This window comes from Leopardus geoffroyi, chromosome C3 (assembly GCF_018350155.1).
Source record: "Leopardus geoffroyi isolate Oge1 chromosome C3, O.geoffroyi_Oge1_pat1.0, whole genome shotgun sequence".
In the NCBI taxonomy this organism is placed as follows: Eukaryota; Metazoa; Chordata; class Mammalia; order Carnivora; family Felidae; genus Leopardus; species Leopardus geoffroyi.
The window spans coordinates 28,821,050-28,839,607 of NC_059338.1; the positions used below are offsets into that span (position 1 = coordinate 28,821,050).

The 18,558-nt window shown below is 49.4% G+C and overlaps 1 protein-coding gene and 1 long non-coding RNA gene across 6 annotated transcripts in view; one reads left to right on the top strand and one right to left on the bottom strand.

Moving 5' to 3' along the window:
• The first annotated feature begins 3,847 nt into the window (after window positions 1-3,847).
• The window catches only part of LMOD1 (leiomodin 1), a 42,410-nt gene continuing 27,699 nt past the window's right edge, over window positions 3,848-18,558 (top strand). Inside the window, exon 1 of the mRNA XM_045456500.1 lies at window positions 3,848-4,601. Within this exon, the coding sequence (XP_045312456.1) occupies window positions 4,341-4,601 (261 nt within the window). The 5' untranslated portion in view covers window positions 3,848-4,340. The remainder of the gene's footprint in view (window positions 4,602-18,558) is intronic.
• The window catches only part of LOC123586901, a 43,925-nt gene continuing 29,807 nt past the window's right edge, over window positions 4,441-18,558 (bottom strand). For all 5 annotated transcript variants that reach the window (XR_006707009.1, XR_006707013.1, XR_006707010.1 and 2 more), the window contains 2 exons: window positions 7,777-7,897; window positions 4,441-4,552 (listed from right to left, as the gene is read on the bottom strand). This is a non-coding gene — a long non-coding RNA (uncharacterized LOC123586901). The remainder of the gene's footprint in view (window positions 4,553-7,776; window positions 7,898-18,558) is intronic.

Genomic DNA, 18,558 nt, shown 5'->3' on the forward strand with positions numbered 1-18,558 from the left:
CACTGGGAAACTCAAATCGGCATGGACAAGTGAGGCTTGCACCACAGCTGACTCTCGGGTTTGGGGTTGCTGTCTGTGACTGGCTCCTCTTTGGTGGGCAGAGAGGTTTTAGTCAGGGTGAGGGTGGGGGAGGCAGTCTTTTTCCCTTTCTGCCCCTTTTGCTCCCCCTTGCTCTCCTTCCAGGAAGACATTAGTTTGGCCTGTGCGGTCTCAGAGCTCCCCTCTACCGACTACCACTCACCTCAGGAGTGCCGGGACAGGCCAGTGGCCTGCTTCTAGAGACAAAATCTGCTGCTTTAGAGAAACTTCCAGCTTCCCCCCACCAGAGAAGAGAACCAATGTGATTATATATTGACTAACAATATATTGAGTGCGGACAATGTGTCTGATGCTATGTTATGCCCTTAGAGTACATTATCTTCTAAATTTTTTTTTATTTTATATTTGAGAGAGAGAGAGAGATGGAGACAGAATCCGAAGCAGGCTCCAGGCTGTCAGCACAGAGCCCAACGTAGGGTTCAAACCTACGAGCAGTGAGATCATGACCTGAGCCGAAGTCAGATGCCCAACCAACTGAGCCACCCAGGTGCCCCATGCATTATCTTATTTAATCTATTTAATAATTCCATAACCCTCTGCAGTGGGTACTTTTAATGTCCTCATTTTCCATCTAAGGCTGAGAGAGGTTAAAAACTTACTCAAGGTCACACATCTTAGATCTGAGCCCAGGTCATTTGACTCCAGAGCCTGTGGTCTTATCTGCTATACTATACTGCCTGTCACTGTATGTTCCTGAAAATGTGACTTTAGTGGGGTCATCCAGTCTAGTTAGAGAACCACCCTAAGCATTAGTTAAATTGGTTCTGGTTCCCTATTCCCACCACCACCACATATTTGGCTAGAGCTTGAGGTCTCTCTTTCTTCCTTTCTCTCCCCCTGGTTCCAGCATAACAGCAAATGTTTCTCTGGGGAGTAGGCTGTGTCAGAATCCCATGACACTCAAGGTGTGTTTGTTTCAGGTGGAAGCGGATTCTGAGCTTGGATAATTCTTGCCCCCTATAGAGTAAGTGGGCAGTGGTCCTTCACTGCAGGCGCTGGAGGAGACTGGACTCCTGGGCTCTGGGTTCCCAAGTCTTCCAGATCCCTCTGTGATACTTTTCAAGGGAAGCTTTTCAGAGTCTGTGAGCCCACAGTCCCTGGGACTCTAGGGAGCAAAAAATCTCAGACTGGATCATATCAGAAGAGCCAGCTGTTTGGAATTGTGGGACCCGAGGCAGAGAAGGTGCAGGGGTTTATGTGCAGAAACTTTGGTTAGGAGGCCACGAGTCCTGACTTAAATTTTGGAAGCTGTGGATCTATTTTTTGAGTGTGTTCCTCAAGCAGAGACCACTGGACCCAGAGGGAAGGTCACCGAAACCAGATGGTACAAAGGCTACCCCTGGGGCTGAAGGTGGTTTTTGATTCAGGCCCTGGCTGCTCTTTGGGAGAAGTGAACATTATTGGCCAAAAGCCTAAGAAAGAAGAATTGTTGGGGGCTGGAAAGAGAGCTGCTTTTAGTGGACTGGGGCCTGGGAGACTAGAGGTTGGCCAAGGTGGCTCCGGAGCCAGGGATCCCAGAAGACGATGCCTCTTCCAGAAAGCCCCTGCTGGGCAAGAGTGAGAGTGAAGACTGAGTGACCCAAGGCGAGACAGGAGTAGGGGTGGGTTGGGCTAGGGACTCGCTGGCAGGTGCAGGAAGTATGGAAAGCCCACCTCAGGCTAGCTCAAGTCCTTTGTTATGCCCTCTGGGATGCCCCCCTGACTCCTCCCTGCTAAATTGCCGCAGCTTCTGTTGGGCTCTTAACAATTGCTTCCACCTGTCTTGCTTCACTTTGCCTTACAGTATAATTGGTTTTTGCCCTATAAATCATACATTTTAAAGAGAATAACCATGTTGTAATTATTTTTGTATCTCTTACCCTGTAGTGCCTGACATGCTATCTATACATAGCAGTATCTGAATAATGCTTGAATGAATGAATGAATGAATGAATGAGTGAGGACCAGATGAGAAGGGGTGTGTGTGTGTGTGTGTGTGTGTGTGTGCGCGTGCACACACGCACGCACTCTGAGAGTGGTTACTGCTGAGGAAAGAGAGAAAAAGATAAGAGAAGAGGTGGGATGGGGAGAAAAGAACCCAGGAAGCAAGTAAATAAATAATTGTAAATAACTATGTAACAGTTGTAATAACTGCTAATGATTACTATGCATTTACTATATATCAATATAACACCTGTTCTATGTGTATGTTCGGATCCGATGTTCGCAACAGTCTTACAATGTTGTCCTTATTTTACAGATGATGAAGCTGACCCTCAGTCACTTGACCAGTAAGTAGCAACTCCAGGACCTAACATGCATGGTCCTTTGGCCTGGAGAGCCCAAGCTTGAACGATGAAGCCATCCTGCTCTGCGACCTCCCCTGTGGTGTTTCCTTATGGCCCCTGTACTTCTCTTTTGAGGCATTTTGTAGGCTTTTAATTGTTTAATGAATTACTTGAAATTATTTCCTTATTAATTCTCTTCACTGATAGAAAGTAAGCTATAAGAAGGCAGGGCCCACACTGAGTTTCTTTTTTATTTTCTTTCTTCTTCTTCTTCTTTTTTTTTTTTTTTAAGTTAGGCTCCACACCCAACATGGGCCTTGAACTCACAACCCTGAGACCAAGAGTCAGATGCTCCACCCACTGAGCCAGCCAGGCGCCCCTGATTTTCTATCTTTAGTTACATGCCTTGCCCTTAGAACCATGCCTGACACATAGTAAGCACTCGATAAATACATGCCTACTGGCTCACCGACAGACTGACTACTGCCTCCTAAAAATGACAACCCCCAGGATTCTCTAAGCCTTTCTTCCACCCTTCCTCTCAGGTCTCCCTGCCTCACTTCGGCACTCCAGTCCCGCCAGTCAGCGCCATCCCCTGCTCAGCCTTAACCTAAAGCCGGACTAGTGGACGTTAAATGCCAGGGCCAAGTTTTTGTCCCAGACGATCCCTGGACTCAGCAGATGCTGATCAGGTGACGGTCTCTCTCTGGCTTAGGATGGAAAGACGCCAGGAAAGATCGAAGCATCTACCCTGATGGGTTACACCAGGGCTTCTAGAAGGGATTTTGTGGCAGGAGGGAGGGGGGCAGGAGATTGAGTGTCTCTGTGACTTGTGCAGGCAGCATGATGGATGAGCAGTGGAAAGCCCTTTTACGAAACATGCCAGACTTGCTGCCATAGTATCCCTCCCAACAGCCCAGAATTATATTTCCCCGAAGACACACTCGGTCGTGCTCTGGATTTATATGTGGGGTGGCAACCTGCCGGTGCTCCCAAAGGAGATCTGTCTACAGATGCCCCAGCAGCAGAGGAAGCAGATGAGAAGGGAGGGAGGTCTGAACCCTCTCGCTAAGAGCCATGGCACTTCATGGAAATTGACGGTCCTTCAAGAGTTTCCTGACTTCCGCGGGTCCCACTCTCTTCCCCAAACAGCCTGCAAGTTTTCAGTTTGGTACACAGTGAAGATTTATTCTCTCTCCCTCTCTCTCTGTCTCTCAAGAAGTGGCTGGGGCCTCTGATGCTCAGCACTAGGGTTCTCCTTCCCAGAGAGAACGGGTGGGCAGGTAGTTCAGATGATCTGCAATCACGTATCTTTCCTGGGGCTGTAAACTACTGGAAGTCCCCCAGCACATTACCAAATACAGTAGAAAGGAGTCAGTGGACCACGTACCAACAACGGCAACACCCACCCCGGGTGGAGAAGTCAGATATGTGCTTGAACAGGACGTGCCTGGGGCTGGCCTGTTCCTGAACCCCCATGGCCCCATCCCTGCTTTTCTGGCCCTCCCGTGGCTCTGATCAGCTTCTGCCAGGCTCTGCATTTTTGTATCTTTTTCTCATTGCGTGGCCCCCTTGTCTTTAAAAGGCTAAATGCTCTGTACTAAATTTGGTCACACAGAGCTCCAAGATTCCCTGGAATGTCCTCAAGTTTCAAACAGCTCTGACAGCAAGGCAGGCCCGCCCCCCCTGTGTGGGGATTGGCTTCCCCTTTCGGGGCCAGGCCGTTGTCAAGTCTCATTGGCCGCTGGTTAGACCAGCCAGGGTCCACTAGCCCTGGGCTCGGAGCTAGCTTGCAGTTAACGCTTCGGCACCTGTGGCACCGCAGGGCAGGGCGGAGGAGCCACCGCGTCCTCGACCAGCTGGGAGTCTGCTCTCAAGCCCACTCTGCTCCGTCTAGGTCAGCTCCGCGCCTCCCCCTCGTCGCCCACCAGGACTCCAGCAGCCCCTGCAAGAGTCCCAGCGCACCTTGCCAGGATGTCTAAGGTAGCCAAGTATCGCCGGCAGGTGAGTGAAGACCCCGACATCGACAGCCTGCTGTCCACCCTGTCTCCCGAGGAGATGGAGGAGCTGGAGAAGGAGCTGGACGTGGCGGACCCGGACGGGAGCACCCCCGTGGGGCTGCGGCAGAGAAACCAGACGGAGAAGCGGTCCACGGGCATGTACAACCGGGAGGCCATGCTCAGCTTCTGTGAAAAGGAGACCAAGAAACTTATTCAGAGGGAGATGTCCGTGGATGTGAGTGAACCATATGCTAGAGGAAAGGGGGGAGGGCGGGGAGGGGAGGGGCGGGAGACCCTAACTTGCGCCTTCGGATGCTTCTCTCCTTAGAGCAGAAGGTCTTGTTGGCAAAAGATGTGATGCTTCGGAACCAATTACCATCCGCTGAACTGGCAGCCGTGAACCTCTTACCCCTCGTTTCGGTTTAAAGCACAAATTGGCCGTGTTAGCAGAACTCACCATCCCACAACAGCAGATAGGGCCACTAGGAGAATGGGAGCTGGAGAAGGTCCTTGAAGCGTTCATTGTCGAGATGACACCCTCTTTGTCCCTGAGCACTTTTTTTTCCTTCACATTCATTTCCTCCGTTGTGAGGATGGGCAGAGGATAGACTGATGCTCGCGGTCTCTTGGCAGCCAACCCAGAAAAGCAAGTCAGGCCCTCCTTGCAGAACTGCTGGTATTTAAGCCCTTTGGGCGACTTGTGGCACGTGGACCATTTGAGGAGGCAGGGGCAGATGGGCCTCCCACATCGATGGGAGACGGGTGGGGGTGGGGTCTGTGAGGTGGGAAATGCATCTTAACCTGATGGCTTCCGTTTCGCTCCCAGGGGAGTTGGGGTTTGCACTTCCTAGAGGGGCATCTTGGAGGAGGGGGGGGTCCCCTCCTTTTGGTAGTAAGCCCTTTTACAACCAGCCAGGCCCCTTTGGGGGAGGACAAGGATATTTCCCAGCAGGGTTTTGCCATGAGGAGGGGACAGAGGGGAAGCATCTGCCCACACCCAGGATGGGCTTAAGCAAAACCTGCTTCCTCTTTTCCTGGGTTGGCGTGGAGAGTTCTTTTTTCACCCTGTGTTCATATGTGAGTTTTCTTGGGACAAACTAGACTGGCCTCCACCTGAGCGTGGCTCTGTAGAACCCCTGGCCACGGCAGAGAGTGTCTGGTGGGGAAACGGTCCTGTCTCTGCGCCCATTCTCTTCTACTCGGTACCTACTGGCCACGTCTCTGGTACCTTGTCTGTGACTTGCGAATTCTCGCATGAAAAAGTTCAATCTCAATTCTCGTTCGCTGTTTTACGTCTGTGGAAACCAAGGCCCAGAGCCTCAAACGCCGTGTTCATTCTCACAAAGGAAACGAGAAAGGCGGTATTATCTCCTGGAACTTCTGTAACATGTCTGGCTGGGTAGGAGATTGTGCCGGACGCTAGTCGCAGAGCACGTTTGTGGGCACAGCCCTGGCTCCTTGAGTGAAGGGATGGGGGTGGGAGGGATGAGGGAGAGTGAGGTAGGGGAGCTGGACCTCTGCCTCTATCTCTACCACCCCGGGCCCGTGTTTAAGCCTTCACCAAGAAGTTGGGAGTGAGGGAGTCAGAAGGCTCAGAAATTCACTACTCCGTGGGCAAGGTGATAGCCTCCGATACCACTCGGTTGATGGTGAACAGACACTAGAACGCTTATGGAAAACAAGGAAAGGATAGAGGGGACTCCCCGTGAGGGCCTGGTACCTCAAGACGCCTATCAGGACACGTAGGGAAAGCCAGGCAGTGCACCCCAGGCTTTGGCACCTCTGTAAATCCCCCACGTGGACCCCCAACCCTTCTCTCCCCCTGCTCCTAGTCGCCAGGCTCTGTGCCCAGTGGCTTCTGGGATGCAGAAAGATACTTCTGAGGCTGAAGTCAAATGCAGAACATTCTTAATCCCAAAGCAAGATGCTTAGGCTATGGAGAGTGCGAGGGACTATTATACTCTGGGAAATTTCATTCTCAAAAGCCTTCTTCCTCAGCCAACTGAAACCATGGCACGTTTCTCTTCCCCAGCCCTACCTCCTTCACCCCTGCCAGGGGCACACTTGTTTCTGCAGGCAGAGCCCCAGTCAGGAAACAGAGGGTGGCGTGCGTGCGTGTGTGTGGTGTGCAGACACACTCACACAGGTGTACGTGAGACGGTATGAGCTGACTTCAGGGTCATTTTTCCCTTGTAGGGATAGGCTGTCCTCACTCTTCCTCATCCAGTCCAAGGGCATATGTTGGCAGAGTGGCTGGCTGGAGTTCAGGGTACATCCCGAGCCATGGGCATAAGTCATCTCTGTAAATCTGGATGAAAAAGTGGCTTCTTTTAGGGGCGCCTGGGTGGCTCAGTCGGTTAAGCATCCAACTCTTGATTTCAGCTCAGGTCATAATCTCATGGTTTGTGAGATCGAGGCCCGTGTCAGGCTCTGTGCTGACGAGACTGCTTGGGATTCTCTGTCTCCCTCTCTCTGCCCCTCTCCCCCACTCGTGGTCTCTCTCCCTCTCAAAATAAGTAAATATGATTTAAAAAAAAGTGGCTTCTTGGGGCGCCTGGGTGGCTTGGTCGGTTGAGCGTCCGACTTCGGCTCAGGTCATAATCTCACGGTCCGTGAGTTCGAGCCCCGCGTCGGGCCCTGTGCTGACAGCTCAGAGCCTGGAGCCTGTTTCAGATTCTGTGTCTCCCTCTCTCTCTGCCCCTCCCCTGTTCATGCTCTGTCTCTCTCTGTCTAAAAAATAAATACACGTTAAAAAAAATAAATAAATAGGGGCGCCTGGGTGGCGCAGTCAGTTAAGCGTCCGACTTCAGCCAGGTCACGATCTCGCGGTCCGTGAGTTCGAGCCCCGCATCGGGCTCTGGGCTGATGGCTCAGAGCCTGGAGCCTGTTTCCGATTCTGTGTCTCCCTCTCTCTCTGCCCCTCCCCCGTTCATGCTCTGTCTCTCTCTGTCCCAAAAATAAATAAACGTTGAAAAAAAATAAAATAAAATAAATAAATAATTTAAAAAATTAAAAAAAAATTTAAAAGTGGCTTCTTTGGCACCATTAGGAAGCTAGTGAGTGTGTGATTAAGAACTTGGATTTAAGTGCCAGAAAAGCCTGGTTTGAGTAGCAGCCTCTCTTCCTGTCTGTATAACTAAGTGACTTACAAGCGACAGAACATGTCTCACTTCCCTCAGCTACAAAATATCCAGCCCATTGGACTATTGTGAAAACGGAAAGGATAATAATGTAAAGCACTTAGCACAGAGCTTGGCGTGTAATAAATGCTCAATAAATGGCGCTATGAAGTTATTAATTCATTAATTTCTACCCCTGCCCAGCTCCTCCCTCCTTTAGTTTCTGGAGGGCTGAGCAAGCCAAGTGTGTCTGTTTAACTAGTGGCCAGAGTAGACAATAAACAAACATACCTTGGATGCTCAGGCTGGGGGGCCTTTGATATCACAAACACAGGGCAGCTCCAGGTGGGGCTCCCGGCTGCTGGACTGGCTGTGGCTCTCACTGAGAGTAGCCTTTGCTCCCCATAAGGCACTAGAAGTTAGTTAAAACAAAAGAGTAACTGTGAGCCTGTTTCGCTTGACTCAAGAAAGCACAGCAAAATGAGCATTTACTGAGAAACTTCTACATGCTAAGCATATTCACCCTTTCTTTTATTTAAACTTCCCACTTCTTGGGAGATAGGTCTTTTTATTCCCATTATACAGAGCAGAAAAATTGAGGCTCAGAGAGGTTGAATAACCGCCCTGCGTTCACATAAGCAACAAGTAGCCTGCCCAGCTTTAAGGACTACGCTTCTTCCTCCCTGCCACACCAGGGTACGGAAAAAGGCAGTCATGCCAGCCCCTGTCCTGAAGAATTTATAATCTAATTAGGATCACAAGACACACACATACAGAAGCACCACAGAGGTGTTACAGAGCACCGACCACATACTGATACGTTGTCGTAGAAGCACTGGGCTATCACCTAGTCTAGTCTGGCAGAATGTTCATCCCTGCCCCCAAGACTAGGAACATAAATATTAACACGAGGTGTGGATTCGGGATTCAAACTGTTAGAACCAAGTGTGGATTAGGGAAGTTAATCCTGCCCAGATATTGGATGGCATCAGGAATTTTTTTTTTACCTCCTTTTAGGTGGGAAAATGGTATTGTGGATGCACTTTTTAAAGAACCCTTGCCTTTTAGACATGGATACTGAAATATTTACGGGAAAAACTGATAAAATATGAGGGAATTGGCTTTTACATAAGGTGGGCAAGGGGAGTGGGTCGGGGAATAGATGAAATGAGATCATCCACCAGTTGATAATTGTTGAAGCTGGGTGATGTGAAGCTGAGAGTGGAAGGCAGGCCCAGTTTGGGTCTTCAGCTCTGGTTTCTCTGGGGGAGGAGCTCCAAGATTCATACTCTGGCTATCGTGCTGGAGGGGTGTAGACTGTGGAAGGGGCCTCAGATGGCTTCTCCCTCATGGGATGGAATACTCCGGGGCTGTCCGGGATTGGTTTACTCCCTCCTTCATGAATACTCCTCTCCCCAGGCCACCCCCGTGACCCCTTCGGGTCTCAGGTACCACTTCCTCCAGGTAGCCTTCCCTGACTGCCAGGCAAATTTAGGCACCATGTCTGATCTGAGCACTCCAGTACCGCTCTGTACCGGCCCCATCCTGTTTTCTTATATCTCTTCCTCGCCAGCTTGTGTGATTCTGGAGGACGAGCACTAACACAGGGCCAGGCACAAGGTGGGCCCTCAACCTCTGTCTGTTGAATGAAGGTTCGGAGCAGGAGGTGGGGCTTGGCAGAGCTGACCCCTGGCTTCCCTCCTTCCCTTTAAAGGGGCAGACCTCTCAGCCCGTGTGTTCTACCCTAGTCCTCCAGGGACTCTCCTTCTGCCCAGGTGGAAGACAAAGCCCCTGGGCAGGTGTGTAGCCAACAGTTCAGTGAAACCCTTGTGCTTGGCTCAGGTTTCAGGAACCTGATCCCAGCAGGTCAACTCATGTGTTCTCTTTCCTTCCCAAGTGGGAAAGAAAATCTCCAGCCTGTCTCCCCTGTCCTGCTCCCTGGCGTTACCAGGGGCTGGGGATTAGCACCTGCACCCAGCCAGGAGCAGGGGCAGCTGACTTGGGTGGGGGGTGAAGGAAGCTCTTTCAGGTTCTCCCTTGAGAAGCTAACCAGAAGCACCCCACTAGCCAGTCGCTGCTGGGCCTGAGCCTCCTGACCTCCCCCTTGGGTCTCTGGCTCACACGGCCTCGCTGTTCCCCTCCCCTACCAGTCCCAGTTCACGACCCAGTGTCCGTGGCTTCTCTACAGGGATGGGGAAGCCCGAGGCCGGTGGCACTAACCCTCAGATTGCCCTTTGCAGAGGCCTGGGCCCTATCAGGAGTGCACTGGGCAGCACGGCTCCACGATTAAGGAGATTAACCCCGACTGGTACACACCCAAAATAGCCCTGGAGGCTGGGGTGGAGAGGGCAGAAGAGGTGAGGGGGGCCTGTTGACCTGGGGAGGCAAAAGCAGGCACCCAGGGAGGGTTGGACAAGGTTAAAAAAATCTCTCCCTGGAGTTTGAAAGGGGCCTCCGTCTAGAGTTTGAAAAAGTAGTTGATCACACAACAAAGTGTTGTTTGAATTGTTGTTCTTACTCATATTTTATAAACTGGCTTCTGTACGCAGAGACTATCTGACGAATTTTAAGCAGTGAAACACCAGTGCCTGCTCCCACCTTTAGCACCGCCCCCCAGTGCTCACCTGTTCTCAGAGGACGGTGGGGAGAAGGGCTCAGGTGGGTGGGATGCGTGGCAGGAGGGAGGCAGAACAGATAGGAGCAAGGAAGAGATGTAAAAATGAAACAGCTCAATAGTGAGTGGGGGATGGTCAGGGGAGAGGCAGTCAGTGGATGGTCAGGGGAGGAGTATGAGTCCCACTGACCGAGTGAAGGTTGCCGCTGGCATCTGGCAGGCGGGGGGCTTCAGGGTCCCCATGGTGAGGCAGGAGGAGGCACATCTGAGCAGACACCCAGAGTGAGGACAAGGTCTTCATCTAACCTGGCTGCCCTCCCTCAGCCTCTTTCTCCCCAAGAGACTCTGGAGTATCCATATCAGACAATGTCAGTATAGCACAGCTGGGCCCACGGTGCACAACGCCTGAATGAAGTGCGCTGGGAGAGCCGCAGAACACAGAGGGGTCAAGGGCACTGTCCTTGGAGATCTAAAGTCTACATGCATAAAGTCCACACACACACACACACACACACACACACACACACACACGGCAATTATAGCAACAAAGCACAATGAATGGGGAGGGGGGGCCAGGGGAAGAGAAGCTGATATTCATATGCCTGCCAAGTTGGATAAACAAGAATATCCTGGGCAATAATACAGAGGCCTTTCCAGATCGGGCTGTGCTTTCTTGTTTGTTAGACCTCCTTTGGCATAAGCAGCAAAGAAAGAAGGGGTCTAGATTCTGAGTATCAGTTCCCCTAAAGGGCTCGCTTCGCCCCCGGGGCAGTGTGGGGAATAGAAAGCCCAGGGGTGTCTGGAACCAGACAGGATCAGGTCTGATTCCACTTCTGCCCCCATCGTCTGAGCGCGTTACCTGAAGACGGGGATGAACTGTAGAGTACCTTCTGGACCCAGTGGCATTATTAATACCATCTCATTAACATAGCTTCTGGAGGCCCCATTGCTCTACTGACAAGTGGGAAGATGGCATCAATCTTGAAGGGTTACTGTGCGGATTCAATTGGCTAAGGTACTGAAATTGGCACAGCACGAGAGACTTCTCCCCACCCTAAATTCTTCAGACTTTATACTTGTGTAGATGCCAAATCAACCTTTTTTTTTTTTTTTTTTTTTTTTTAAAGCTTAAGGAAGAAGGCGGGCTTATTTAGTTACTTCCTGCCTGGCCCTCTTCCCTTGATTTCTTTGAGCCTAATGTATTTAACGCCCCAGGCCCCAGGGCTCGCACTGGGTGGCTGGGTTAGAAACATTGCAGAATCAAGGGAGATGGAGTGGGGGAGGGTTCGGGACTGGTGAATTCTCCTTGTCTGCAACTTCCGTGAGCTCAGAAAGGCCTAGGCCACTTTGGACAAATTTGGCTCCACCTGTCTCTGGGGCCCGCTGCAGAAATGACCAGCGGGGTTGGCGGGGCGCTGCTGATGACAGCAAGGCCGTGAGCCTACACACGCCCCCACACTCTCACCTGCCTTCCCTCAGGGAGGACCCACGGGCTCCGCAGGGGGTCACTTCCTCAGCCCTTCCTTCCAGATCAGGCCAGCAGGGCCAGCATTACCATTTCCACCCCGCACCCCCACCAGAGGTGGACCGCCCTGGGGGCAGAACTTCTAGTGAAGCTCTGGCTACAGAATGTATTGAGTCTGGTGCTTAGAATAGTGTTGTCAAAAGCCAGCTAGACCTGGATTCAAATCCTGCCCTGCTGGTTGCTGGCTACGTGACCCGAACAAATTACTTTACCGGAGTTTCCCCATCTTTAAAATGGAAATAACACCTAGTCGTAGGATAGCTGTGAGGTTGAAGCAAATAATATATACAAAGCAGGCAGCAGAGTGCTGGGTTGGAATCCTGGTAGTGAGGGTCCCCAAACTTGAGTTTCCACCCTTCCTTCCCTCACTGCTGTTCCCTCCACCCATTTCCATTCTCTGCATTCTTTTTCTAGTCAGGACTTATAAGGAGGGAGGAGGACTCCATTAGACCATTAATTCTCCAACTATTTAGTAAGTTTCTATTATATTAGGTGCTTCCCAGGCGCCGGGATAGAGTAGAAAAGAAGACAGATGAGGTCCTTGCCCTCACAGAGCTTCTGTTCTTCTAATGGGTGAGACAGAGAATACATGTACCTAAGTATATACATGACATATAAGATATACACATCACATATAACATATATGTTACATACATGTAAGGAGGAATGCGCTTTCAGGAAAGGGTATATGACAATCTCCTATAAGGTAATCAGGGACGATACTGTCCAAGAGGTGGCATAGAAGCAGGGCCTGGAATGGACTGAAGGAGCCAGTCATTAGGAAGGTCTGGAGAAAGCTTTCCAAGCAGAGGGAAGAGCAAACAAAAAGGTCTGGGTAGGGAAGCAGGTTTAGTATGTCAGAGGAAGAGTCAGGCCAGTGTAACTAGAGCAGGGTGAGCAAGGGGCGGGCGGGGGAGGTTGGAGGAGATAAGGCCCAAGAAGTAAGCAGGGTTCAGATAATGGAGGGCCTTACAGCACAGCAGAGGGAATTTGAATTTTTCTTCCAAGTGCCATGAGACGTCATTGGAGGGTTTTGAGCGGGGGAGAGATGTGATCTGACCTAAGTTTTTAAAAGGATCTATCACTCTGCCAGCTTTGTGATGAATAGACAGTATGAGGGCAAGACTGGGGGAGAAGGGAGACCAGCTGGAAGGGTGTTGCAGTAGCTCAGGCAGGAGGCCAATGATGGTTTGGGGAGAAGTGGTCAGATTTAGGAAACACCTCAAGGGTAGCACAGACAGGACTGGCTGACTTACTGGGGGAAAAGAGAAGAGTGGGGGGGGCCGGTCCTGCCTGAGCTATTGGGTAAATTTGGTGCCATTTACTGAAGTAGGAAACAACAGGAGTGGCTTGAGGAGATCAAGAATTCTGATCTGAACAACTTAAGTTTTGGTAGATGTCAAAGAGGAAGCGTTGGATTGACTGGGCATGCACAAGTCTGGAGCTGAGCGGGGCAGTGGGGCTAGAGATTACATTTGGGAGCCATCAGTATATAGACAATACTTAAAACCATGAGCCTGGAAGAGATCACATAGGGAGGCAGTGTGAATGAAGAGCAGAGGACCAATGACCACGCCCTCCATTGCCCCAACATTTAGGCATTGGAAGAGGAGAAGGAGCCAATGAAGGAGACAGAGAGGTGGGAGGAAACTCAGAGTGGTTTCCAGAAAGCAAATGGACAGGGGGCTTACAGAAGGAGAGAGCATCCACCGTATCCTTTCTTGGTAAGAGGTTTAATAAGATGAGAACAGAGAACTGACCACGGTAACAGGAAAGATGGAAGCCATTGGGACCTTGACAAGACTGGGTTCACTGCAGTGATGAGTGGACTTGAGAGAGAATGGTCAGTAAGGGCTGGAGATAGAGAATACAGACAAGTATCTCTTTGATTTTTTTCTAAGTTTTGTTCTAATGGGAAGCAAAAGTAGGGTGACAGCTGGAAGTAAATGTGGAATCAAAGGGGGTTTTTTTTAGAAAGGTGGAAGATGATAGCATGTTTATATACTAATGGGGATCGTTCAGTAGAGAAGGAAGCTTCAATGGCCCTGGAAAAGAAGACAAAACAGGATGGATTGCACTGGAGTAGAGGGGTTGGCCCTAGTGGCAGGTGGTCACCTCTTATATCTGGAGGGAAGGTAGTGGAGACAGGCAGATGCAGGCAGATGCAGGCAGGTTGATAGATGGGGTCGGGGGAGAGGAGGTTGGTCTGTTATGTGTTGACACATGCAAGTGCTCCTCCAGGAGGACCACCCTGGCAGCCGTACATTGGCTGGATTGTAGCGGGGAGACACTTAGGAGGCTGTGGCAGCGGTCAGAGGTTGAACTTCAGGTCACAAGAAAAATGCTCCATGCTCCCTGGGTGAGGTAGAGAAAACACGAAAACACTTCCGGATATGAAATCTGGCGTGTGAACAGTCAACAGACAACAGCCAGCTGCCAGAGCTGCTTGAAAATCCAGTAGATTTTCACCTCCAGTGCATCGATCTTCCATCCCCAAGGCCACCCTAGGAGGAGGAGCACACAGGTCCCTTCCTAGCACACAGCTGATGTGATGGGACAAGCCCTGGGTTTGCGAGGCAAGCCAGGGGGCCTGGGGCTCACTCCCGGCTTGACTATCAGCTGTGTGGCCTCGGACAAACATTTAACATTTGTCAGCTTGCTTTTATTTGTATTCTTTAATGCTTTGTCTGTGTCTCATTTTGTACTTGACAATAATGGATTTTTTTTCCTACATTGTTTTTATTGAAATATAAAATACACAGGGGCACCTGTGTGGCTCAGTCAGTTAAGCATCTGACTTCTGCTCAGGTCATGATCTCATGGTTTGTGAGTTCGAGCCCCACACCGGGCTCTCAGCTATCCGTGCAGAGCCCACTTTGGATCCTCTGTCCGCGTCTCTCTCTGCCCCTCCCCAACTCTCTCTCTCTCTCTTTCTTTCTCTCAAAAATGAATAAACACCAAAAAAAAAAAAAAAAAGAAAGAGAAAGAAAGAAGAAAGAAAGAAAGAAAGAGAAAGAAGGAAAGAAAGAAAGAGAAAGAAATAAAAAAGGAAAATAAGTACAATACAGACAGAAAACCATCTAGGGGCACCTGGGTGGCTCAGTCAGTTGAGCATCCAACTTTGGCTCAGGTCATGATCTTGCTGTCGTGAGTTTGAGCCCTGCGTCAGGCTCTGTGCGGACAGCTCAGAGCCCGGAGCCTGCTTCCGATTCTGTGTCTCCCTCTCTCTCTGCCCCTACCCCACTCATGCTCTGTCTCTCTCTCTCTTTCTCTCCAAAAATAAATAAACTTAAAAAAAAAAAGAAAAGAAAACCATCTAAAACACAAACGTAGAGCTTCATGAGTTCTCACCAAGTGACCAAGAAGGAGACCAGTGCCATCACTGTAGTACCCCTACCCACCCTCTGCTTCCTCTCCAGCTCTACCCCCTTCCTCCCTGTCACAGGAACCCCTGCCCTGACCTCCAACTCCATAGGTTAGTCTTGCCTGTTTAAAAATTATATATATATATACATATAAATAATTCATATTATTTATATATATACACAAATATTTTATATATTGTTTGTATTATATATAATATATATAATCATGTAGTAGGTGTTCTTTTGTATTCAACTTCTTTCACTCAGCTTTATGTTGGTGACATTCAGCCATGTTGTCTGCAGCATTTTTTTCCACTCTCACTGCTATAGAGTATTCCTTTGTACGAATATGCCATAATCTATTTATTATTTCACGATTAATGGACATTTGGGTTGTTTTACCATTTGGGGCTATTACAAACAATGCTGCTGTGAACATTTTAATACATTTTGGGGGGTACATTTTTGACTTCATTTGAATCTGGCATGTCCTAGGAGTGGAATCATTGGGTCATAGAAAATGCACAGTGGACTTTTAATTTCTTCACCTGTAAACAGTGGTGATCCTACCTAATTTGAAGAGTACAAACGTTTGGAGAAGCTCGTGACATAATGACTTGCAAACAGTAGGCATTTAATAAAGTGGGGGCCACCATCATTTCTAATGGTGTCCATCTTTGGGAGCAACTAGAATGCTGTCAAGGCCTTTGACCACGCCCTGCCTGCTGTCCTCCTGACCCACACTATTAAGATTTGCGCTTCACTAACACCCAGGTCAGATTCCTCCACCCCAGGACTCTGACTTTCCCCAAGACCGTGGCTTAAAGTTGGATCCCACTTCATGGCCTCTTCCTATCCTTAGCCTCACTGACTCCCACTGTGGACAACTTCTCAATTTTCAGACCCTTCCTGCTTTACTTAGTTTTCTGTTTAGCTTATATCTTACTTTGGTCATTCTCCATATTCAGCTCAGTTCTCATGCCTACACCTCTAACCTTTTATCACCCCCAGCCTGGATGAGCGTGACCATTTAAATGGCTTCTCTACTCTGATTCTCACACTGCTGATTAGACCTGGAGAAAACAACACAGCCATACATACTGGTGCTCCTATGCCAGGGGCACCTGAGTGGCTCAGTCAGTTAAGCATCTGACTTCTGCTCAGGTCATGATCTCACAGTTTGTGAGTTTGAGCCCTGCATCGGGTTCTGTGCTGACAGTGCAGAGCCTGCTTGGGATTCTCTCTCCCTCTCTCTCAAAATAAATTAAAAAAATAAATAAATAAACCCTATGCCAGGCCCTCAAGGCTGTGCAGAAAACCTCTACATGCACCTCTTTTTCTCTAAAAGTTAGCCTTATCTTTATAAACTCTTCTTGTCCCACCAGCTCTCTCACCCTATGATGCAGACCTAGCATCATATTTCACTGAGAAACTTGAAGCCATCAAGTGAGAATGCCTTCAGATTCCTCTTCTGCTACTTGAAAATGTTCAAGCGTTCATATATTCAAGCTTTCCCCCTTCTCTCCCATCCTTTGGAAAAGCTATCCCTCTTCCTGTCCCAGGCCAGTTCCCCCACCCACTTTTCTCTTCTGTCTCCTCAGGGACCCTTGCTCCCTTAAACATCTGTTTTCTCTGAGTCTCTCTCTCTCTCTCTCTCTCTCTCTCTGTCTCTCCCCTCCCCTTCAACATTCCTTCCTACTGGCTCTTTCTCTTCAGTTCCCACCTTCTCTCCTTTCCTTCGTGGCCAAGCTGTAGGAAATAGTATCTACACTAACTCTCACACCACCCGCCCCTGCACTGACATCAGCCTTGGTAAGGTCTCCGAGGGCCTCTTTGTTGCTTACCCGAGGGACACTTATTTAGTCCTTACCCTGTTTGTTTACTTTGTAATATCTGACCACTCTCTCCTTCTTAAAATACTCACTTCCCTTGGTGCCAAGACACCACACTTACCTACCTGGCTTTCTCTCTCTCTAGCTGTTCCTTGTGTCCTCTGAGAGCAGCTCTTCCTCTGATGCCTCCATATTGTTTCTCAGGGCCGTGCCCTCCCTATGGCATCTTTGTGGCTCCCCTCATCCAACCCCACGGATTCAGCTACCACCCATATGCTCTATCTTGATCTGTGGCCTAGATCTCTGTTTTGAGTTCTAGATCATTCACTTGCCTCTTGGACTCCTCAAATGTCTCAGATTCAACTCGTCTAAAAATAAATTAATCATAGTCACCTCACCCCACCCCTAAGGCTGCTTTCCCTCCTGTATTCTATACTTGGGTAAATAGAAGTACACCTAGGTCGTAACTCTGGGGATTCTCCTGCCCTAACCCTTCTCAGTGTTTCCAAACTCTCCTTGGTGACAGAATCCTATTGATTCTACTTGTTCGACCTCTCTTGACTCCACCCCTCCTCTCTGTTGCGCTTCTGCTGTCACCCGTATCACTTATCAGCTATAAGAATGCCGTGACCTCCCAGTCTCTCTTCTCGCCCCATTGCAATCCATCCTTCCCACAGCTGCCAGTGTCTTATTATAAAATGAAATCATGATCTTGACACTCCCCTGCGTAAAAGCCTTCAGTTGCTCAACATAGCTTCCATGATCAAATTCACACTCCGTAGTATGGCTTAGAAGGCCCTTGGCAACCCAGTGCCTCCCTATCTCTGTAGCTACTAATACTCTTCTCCTTGACTTTTACCCTTTGCTACAGTTACACTGGACCATTGGTTCTCCAATGGTGCCATGCTTAATCTTGCTTCTTCCATGCCCTTGCACATACCATCAGCTCCATGTGGGAGGCTGGTCCCACCTTGGGCCTAGCTAATCTGGATTCTGCTTTCAAGCCTCGGCTCAGGTGACAGCTTCCTACTTCCCCAATCCCTCCAGTCTGGGTTGTGTGCTCTACCTCTGCGTTCACAAAGCACCATCTGTCTGCAGCTTCTGTCATTTTCTATACCGTACACGCTTAACACATTGTTTAGGCATTGTCTGTTTCTGTGCTTTCCCCAATTTCTTAAGAGCAAGCCCTGACTCTTTTTTATTTTAAAGTTTATTTATCTTGAGAGAGAGAGCGAGAGAGAGAGAGCGTGTGCGAGTAGGATAGGGGCAGAGAGACACAGGGTGAGAGAGAATCCCAAGCAGGCTCCACACCTCCAGCACAGAGCCAACTTGGGCCTCAATGCCATGAACCATGAGCCATGAGATCATGACCTGAGCTGAAATCAAGAGTTGGTTGGTCAACCGACTGAGCCACCCAGGTGCCTCTAGGCCTGACTCTTAAGGCCTGACTCTTAGTCATTTCCATACCCCAGCAGTGAGCACAGTGCCTGGCTCAACAAACGTTGAGGAAACAAAGGACAAATAGTTTGCAAATACCATTCTTGTCATACTTGATTGAATCTACAGAAATTATGAATTCATCTACACTCTTCTGAGACAATTTGAAAATATGATTTTGGGGGTGCCTGGCTGGCTCAGTTGGTAGAGTATGTGTCTCTGGGTCTCAGGGTCATGAATTCAAGCCCGACACTGGGCATAGAGCTTACTTAAAAAAATAATAATCATAACTAAATAAAA